General features: G+C 47.2%; 1 protein-coding gene across 1 annotated transcript; it reads left to right on the top strand.

Moving 5' to 3' along the window:
• Positions 1–3,894: 3,894 nt before the first annotated feature.
• Positions 3,895–5,973, top strand: si:dkey-148a17.6 (uncharacterized protein LOC108190685 homolog). Its single transcript, XM_038701007.1, has one exon. It carries the CDS (start codon positions 4,515–4,517, stop codon positions 5,598–5,600), a length of 1,086 nt encoding a protein of 361 aa, XP_038556935.1. The 5' UTR covers positions 3,895–4,514; the 3' UTR covers positions 5,601–5,973.
• Positions 5,974–8,066: the final 2,093 nt, after the last annotated feature.

The raw sequence follows: 8,066 nt of genomic DNA on the forward strand, positions 1-8,066 counted from the left end.
CGGGTGGAGGATGCGCTTGTGAGCTATCTCTCCCCTCGTCCTCCCTGGAGAAGCCGGCGTTACCCTCCAAGCCATGTCACACCACATCTATGCTCGTGGGGAAGGCGTACATGGCAGCGGGCCAGGCAGGTGCGAGCTTGCACACCAGGGCGGTGCTTCAAGCCTACCAAGCCGACCTGCTACAGGAGATGGTTCAGAGGGGGGGTCCCTCTGAGGAAGATCTGGCGGAGCTTTGCAGAACCACGGAGCGTTAGACGCAGGGCGAAGCGTTCCGCCAGTACCTCCCTCGCCTGTCTGGACCCAAGGCAGCTGAGGCTGCCAGGCATAGGTCCCTTCCCTCTACGAGCTCCTACAGAGAGGAGAGGAAGCAGAGTGTCGCTTCTCGGCCCCCCCCCCCCCGAGGAGCTGGGGCAGCGAGACGGCGCTCTCACCCTCAGCCTTCTGAGAGACGCGATCTGAGGACCGTCATCCAGTCCCGACGGAGCTCAGGGAAGACCGGGGTAGGGGAGTCTTTCTCCCCTCCCGTACCCCCTGGAGGCCGATCGAGGTCCTGCGCACTGCCATACATGGGTTTCGACTACAGTTCAAAACCCGCCCTCCAAAATTCAACGGGGTGGTTTGGACTGTGGTCCGCCCGGAGCAAGGTCCGGTGTTGGGACAGGAAGTTCGTACTCTGCTGAGGAAAGGGGCCGTGGAACGTGTCTCCCCCCTAGACAGAGACGCCGGTTCTACAGCCGGTACTTCATAGTCCCCAAGAAGGACGGAGGGCTGCACCCTATTTTGGATCTGCAGGTTCTAACCGGTCTCTGAGGAGATTCAGGTTCAAGATACTCATCATCCCCGCCATCGTGACGCACATCGAATCCGAGTATTGGTTCGTCACGATAGATCTAAAGGACGCCTATTTCCACGTCTCCATCCGTCCTTCTCACAGGAAGTTCCTGAGGTTCGCCTTCGGGGGTGTGGCTTACCAGTATCGGGTTCTTCCATTCGGCCTCGCACTTTCCCCTCGCACATTCACCAAGTGTATGGATGTAGCACTGGTCCCGCTGAGGCTCCAGGGCGTCCGGATTTCAACTACATCGACGACTGGCTCATCCTAGCCCAGTCTCGAGAGTTGGCATTTCGGCATCGAGATGTTGTTCTGGCTCATCTCCGGCGTTTCGGCCTGAGGCTCAACGCAAAGAAGAGTGTGCTGGCGCCCACCCAACGGACTAGGGGTAGTATGGGATTCGACAATGATGCGGGCACAATTGTCTCCGGCACGTGTCGACACCATATTGGTTGCCGTGAAAGGGGTGAAGTTAGGCCACGCCATCACTATAAAACACTTTCAACGAGTGTTGGGTCTCCTGGCGGCTGCGTCCAGCGTAATACCATCTGGACTGCAGCACATGAGACCCCTGCAGTGGTGGCTAAGGACCAAGGGTTTTTCCCCGAGGGGAAATCCTCTCCGTCTGATTTGGGTTACACGCAAGTGTCTTCGTTCCCTATCAGTTTGGAAGGAAACTTGGTTCCTGTCCCAGGGGCCCGTGCTGGGAGGGTCTTGTCGCCGGCTGGTCATTTCGACAGACGCCTCCCTCACGGGCTGGGGTGCGGTCATGGACGGCCGCTTTGCAAGGGGATCCTGGCAGGTGCATCAATCCGAGTGGCATATCAACTGTCTCAAGATGTTGTGTTCCAGGCTCTAAGGAGTTTCCTGCCCGATCTCCAAGGCCACCACGTCCCGGTTCTTTCTGACAACACAGCGGTGGTGGCCTATCTGAATCACCAGGGCGGTCTGCGTTCGCGCCCTCTGTACAGACTGGATCAGATCAGTCAGATCCTCCTGTGGTCCCAGCAGAGGTTACTATCGCTCAGGGCGATGTATCTCCCGGGGACGCAGAATCAGGGAGCAGACCTGCTGTCGAGGCAGGGGCTGAGGCCCGGGGAATGGAGACTTCACCCCGAAGTGGTGGAGCTCTTGTGCGAAGAGTTCGGCCCCGTAGACGTGGATCTGTTTGCGTCTCAAGAGACTACGCACTGCCCGCTATGGTTTTCTCTCGTTCCTCCAGCCCCGTTGGGTCTGGACGCCATGGTACATTCGTGGCCGAGGCTACGTCTGTTCGCTTTTCCCCCAGTTGCTCTGCTCCCAGGGGTTCTGGAGCGGGTCCGCCAGGACAATGTCGGGTGTGGTTCTCGGACATCATGATGGCTCCTGGACGGCCCGCCGTGGCGGGTCCCTCTGAGGAGAGACCTGCTGTCCCAGGCGCAGGGCCGGGTTCTTCACCCTTGCCCCGCCATATGGCGACTGTGGGTCTGGTCCCTGAGGGGGCACAGTACCTAGAGGCGGGTCTAACAGCTGGAGCAGTCGAGACCCTCCTCAGCTCCAGGGCCCCGTCCACACGGATCCTCCGTGGTGCCCGGAGGATGAGACCTTCAACTCGGTCCAAGGTTCCCACTTGGGATCTAGCGGTTTCCCCGCAAGCCTGGAGTTTGCCCCGGGGAATATTAGGGCTATCCTGCACCCTCGTCCAGGATACATCCCTAAAGTGCCTTCTTGTGCGGCAGGGTCCACAGTGCTGCAGGCATTCATCCTCCACCTCATGTGATGGCGGAGGACGGGAGACTTCATCATCTGAGTATGTAACCCTGGTTCCCCGAGAAGGGGAACGAGACACTGCGTCGGCCCGCCGCACCTCTCTCCACGCCTGAAGCGCCTGCTTCATAGTTTAAGCTAATGATGAGTGTGTACAGGTGTGCTTTATACTCCTCCGGTTATTCCGTCACACCTTACCGTTCTAGCAACAAGCCAATAGGATTGGAGTGATTTCATTCACGTTCAGACCTGCTACGCCTAGAGGCGTTCCCATAGTGTCGTAACCGACGCAGTGTCTCGTTCCCCTTCTCAGGGAACCAGGGTTACATACGTATCCCGAGACGTTTAATAACTGTCAGACACTTAAAGAGAGGAGTTATAGAGTTTGATGGCCACAGGTAGGAATCACTTCCTGTGGCGCTCTGTGCGGTTCGCCCACCACAGCTCTGTACTCAGCCTCATCACCCTTGCCACAGCAAGAGTCATCAGAAAATTTCTGAAGATGGAAGGACTCTGTGTGGTAGTTGAAGTCTGTGGTGTAGATGGTGAAGAGGAAAAGAGAGAGGAGTTCTCGTTGGCTTGTCCAGGTGAGCGTAGGTGCGGTTGAGCAGGAAGATGATGGCGTCCTCAACTCCCAGTCGGGGCTGGTAGGCGAACTGGAGTGGGTCCAGGTGAGGTCTTGACTATGGATCGCAGCTGATCCAGAACCAGTCTCTCCATGGTCTTCATGATGTGGGAGGTCAGTGCCACAGGTCTGTAGTCCTTGGAGCCACTAGGAAATGTTTGGTACTGGAGTTGCAGTAGCTTCAACATCAGCTGCATAGCCTACCCTGCATAGAGCAGGCACTTGTAGGAGTAAAGGAGAGCCGTGGCCACTGAAAAATAGCTTGCACCAAGAAATGTTAATTAACAAATAGCTATGAGAAAGGTTTATTTGCACAATAAGAAAACCTTCAATGCAATATAAAAGAAATGAACGTTTCATCAATATTTGAATATTTGAACATTTTTATTTTAAACCGCTTCTTAAATCACTCGGACGACACACTTCTTTTTATACCCTAATGCAGTGATTCCCAACCTAGTGTAGCTTACTTGTACGCCGCGGGGCACATGTGGAGTATCATAACAAATTTGAAAAAAAGAGACATTTTATATGTATTGCCATCCCATATTTGTGCTAAGGAGGAAAATAACAATCCAGATAGAACCATCCAACTTGGTGTGATGCTGATCTTTGGTAAATGTATTGTCACAATAACCAGTAAGCTATATAGTATAAGTGTGCAGGAATACTAGTTAGCAAGCTAGCAGAGAAGTTGAAATAGTTAGCTAAGTAGTAGATAAAATATTTAAATAGTTGCATGAATTATAGTAAAATAGTTACATATGACCAGATAAATGGTTGAAATGGCCACAAGTAATGTATAAACAAATAAATAATTAGCTGAAATTGATGGACAAACAGGTAAAATAGCAAGCTAAAAGTAATAGATAAATGGTAGCTGTAATTAGCCAAATGTAATGGTTAAATAGTTGAAATAATTAGCTAATGGATAGATAGTTTAAAGATGGAGTAAGAATGCACACTTGGCTAAACCAAGCTTCATACTGACAATTCAGTTATAACATTACTTAACATCCCCTTTAAAATCGACTGAAATGAAAACATTTGTAACATGATGGTGGTACTTGATAAGGAGTAGTTCGTCTGATAGGGATGTGGGGGTACATCAGGCACAAAAGGTAGGAACCAATGCCCTAGAAAAATGGACTTATGACGCATGCATGAATCACCTCGCTGTGTCTCAAATAGCCCTGTGAGGAAACCCCTTTCCTGTGCAGTCTATTTCTTAAAGGGAAGTGAAGACTTGCTTGTACAGCACTTTGTTTTTCTTTTCATGCAGACATCAGTGTCAGCACATACACTTGAAGCATGAACTGTTCAACTAAGCTGTCTTCTTCAGAGGAAATGGCTCCTGAGGAGTTTGACGGTGGGACAGCAGCAGCTTGTGTGATCCTCGGCCTGTCTGCTCTAGTAGGAGTTCCGGGGAACCTGCTGGTGATTTGGACTATCCTGAGGCACGTGAAGCAGCGTTCCCACACTGTGGTGCTTATCCTGCACCTGGCTGCTGCTGACCTGCTGGTCCTCATCACCCTGCCTTTATGGATTTACTCCCTGGCCCGCTCCTGGGTGTTTGGAGAGGCCTCCTGCAAAGCCATCGTGTTCATGATCAACGCCTGTATGTATAGCAGTGTTTTCCTTATAACCCTCATGAGTGTAGAACGCTTCGTGGCTGTGCGCTATCCCTTTGCGTCAGCTTACTGGAAGAGGAAAAAGGCTTTGAATAAAGTTCTGCTAGCTCTGTGGACTGCAGCATTTTTGTTCAGCATACCTGTCATCCCAACTCAGATTGTAGATAAGGATTCTACAGTGGAGCACTGTCTGTACCGGTATTACACCTCTGTGACCCAGGAGCTGGTGTGTGTGCTGCTAGAGACACTGGTGGGCTACGTATTACCCTTCTCCATCCTCGTGGTCTGCTATGGCTGCCTGTGCAGCCGGATCACTCAGATGTCCTTCAAGTCCAAACGCAAGTCCACAGTCCTGATTGCTAGTGTAGTGGTCGTGTTTGCCATTTGCTGGACTCCCCATCAGGTAGGAAACATCCTCTCAATCATCATCCTGGCCACTGAAGACTCCTTCCCTGACGCAGCAAAAAATATGGAGAGTTTCAGGAGCACCATAGTCTTCATCGCTGGAGCTATGGTCTTCATCAGCAGCACCGTCAACCCCATCCTCTACATGTTTGCAGCTCGCTCCTTCAGGAGCTCCCTGCGTGACACCGGCATCCAGAAGCTCTTCCGCCACATCTCCAGCACCTCCCCAGGTGAGGGTAATAGAGAGTTGTCCTTTGTGTCCAAGAGACAAAGCAATCAGACCAACAGTTCTCAGTGTATGACTGAGTCAAAAGAACAAATGGACATATTAGTAAACATGTGTGAAAATAATCCATCCTGATATTGAAAATGTGTGAATTCTGTATGTGCCGTGTGTCTCTGACATGTGATTACTGTATGTATTTGACACATTTTGTATGAAATTACAACACAGAACAAGAAGACAGAGTTTATCTGTGCCATACTTGTCCAACTCTGTAAATGACCCATTTTAGGTTTGTTTTGTTTTAATTGTTTATCAAATGGTGAACATATATTTATAAATATGTTATATATTTGTACTGAGATTTATGCCATATAGTAATTATAATATAGTGCAATCAATAATTGTGTATGCCTCAAGTATTTGTAAAAATGCAATACTTTTCCATCAAAGTGAGATTGTGTGATTGATTCTGTTTAAGAATTAAAAAACAAAACATGATTGGACAGAACACAGTATTCTAATCCTGTGGTGGCACCTGCTTGCCACTAATTATTTTTTGTACACTTCTTTCTCACACAGTTTTGGCTGTATTGATGGAGACTGAAAAGACTAAAGAGGGACTTTCTAATAGTGAAGAATCTCTGATTCAGTCTGATTGGGAACAAAACTGTTTTTTAAACTTAACGACTATTGTAAAAATGTTCTTCACTGGTGACACATTAGCTAACAAATGTCCTTGTATCCCACAACAGACACCAGCTTTCAACTTCCTCACCATGAAAAGATTGCAAAATGAAAAACTGCATGTTCCCTTTGTTGAGCAGCAAAAAGCGGAATCATGTCTTAATGTTTGTCACAGTCTTATAAAACTCAAGCCTGCTCTTTCAAGGTAGAGAGTGCAGCATCAGCTTATTTACTGATATCTTTAAATGCGTATGTAAGGTAGACATTTATAATGCTCTTCTCATAGCACATTAAGTGTCTATGTTGCCACGACTACACAAAAGATTTTCTCACCAACTGACACAGCCAATAGATGGCAGTGACACCGTATTATTTATTATAATATTTTTATTTCACCAAAAAATGCCCTTTTTTAATTTATCTATCCAGGGTATGGCCATGATCAAATTCTCTTTTAGCACTGCTTTGCTTCATACACCACAGACATTTATAACCTGCGTGTTGACACTCAGCAGCAACATTCGAGAAGTTCGAGTGGGAGGAACTAAGCTCTTCTAGGAGACACTCTTTCTATACGTTTTACAAATTTGACAAATGGTTGACAATAAATATAAGTAGATAATTTTACTTTGCGTCAGTAACGTTTATTTAAATTTGACCTTTGGATTTAAAATTATTTCAGGCTGACAAAAAAGCTTCACATTCAATTACCATGTCCTTTCTGGGCAGCTCAGAGTAGACTGAATGTAGTAACATATAGGGAAGACAGTTCAAATGTCAAGTCTTAGAGAAAAAACATCACACATTCGTAATAATTTACATTCCATGCTAATGATTTTCCCATGAGATGTCATTTGTGTGTTGTGTAAATACTCTGAGAAGGCTCATTGTGATAATGATTTCAACACAGGATTGAATAAAACCGCTGTGACGGCACTCGTCACCTCTTTGGAACCTTTGAAATTTAGTGAGTGAGGATAATTTTAACTGTGACAGTGGAATGTTACAAAGAGCAAAGGGTGTCACACAGAAATACGTGTTTGACAAGATCCCGCAAGAAAACATATTCTTGAGACACGCTAGACCTTTTCTCATAGAATGAGGAAGCAGCCTGTAAATGAGACAGCAATGTGGCATGTGTCTAACGTACCCATTGTCTTATGAGTGTATACTCTTTAATTGTATTAACACTTTGTTCTGAACGGTTTTTGGGTTTTGTTAATTGATAAAATATTGATGCATGATGAGAAACAAAGGTGAAAAATAATGTAGGCACACATTTACTCTTAGAATCTAACATGTTTGGAACACATTAAGTTGATCACTTTTTGAAGTGTCAAAACCTCCCTCACAGTTATCCTGCTGTATGAGCAATCAAATGTTTTGGTTTTTGTAATCAGATTACCGTAATCCCTTTACATGTAACCCATCCTTCCCAAGGCTAAAAGTACACCAAAGAACAGGACCTTCCAAAGGGATAACCTGAGCCATGAATCTTAGCAATCCCCAAAGTTAACTGGGATGTGTTGGTTGGCATAACACCCTGTTTTTTTGGCTTGGTGGAAGACCTACACACCTCACACCACATGATTCTACCACTGACACCAAAACTGAAAGTTTCTTTTTTTTCTGGGTACGGTGGTGGCTCATACAGGTTGCTTTCTCATTCAGGCTATACAACCTTTTTACCAAATACACCTGCTGAAAGAAAAACTTAGCTCGTCATTTTGGCGCCACAGACGACATGTATAAGCATGCCTCCTATGTGATATCGTGTGGATCAATGTTCTTTTCTGTTCTGTTTGTAAAGCAATATCATTATGTGTCTCGGATTTCAGCTGAAGTGTTTCCCAGTGTGTCCCTCAACTCATCAGACTGGTTCAGCTGGAAAGAATGATTCCACATAAGGAAGGAGAC

The sequence above is a fragment of the Micropterus salmoides genome, unplaced genomic scaffold, assembly GCF_014851395.1.
Source record: "Micropterus salmoides isolate LMB-PRFRI ecotype aquatic unplaced genomic scaffold, ASM1485139v1 Ms_hic_scaffold_6, whole genome shotgun sequence".
Taxonomy (NCBI): Eukaryota; Metazoa; Chordata; class Actinopteri; order Centrarchiformes; family Centrarchidae; genus Micropterus; species Micropterus salmoides.

What these genes read in the sequence shown, in the direction of transcription:
- si:dkey-148a17.6 (XM_038701007.1), top strand. Translation starts at nt 4,515, where the DNA reads ATGAACTGTTCAACTAAGCTGTCTTCTTCAGAGGAAATGGCTCCTGAG.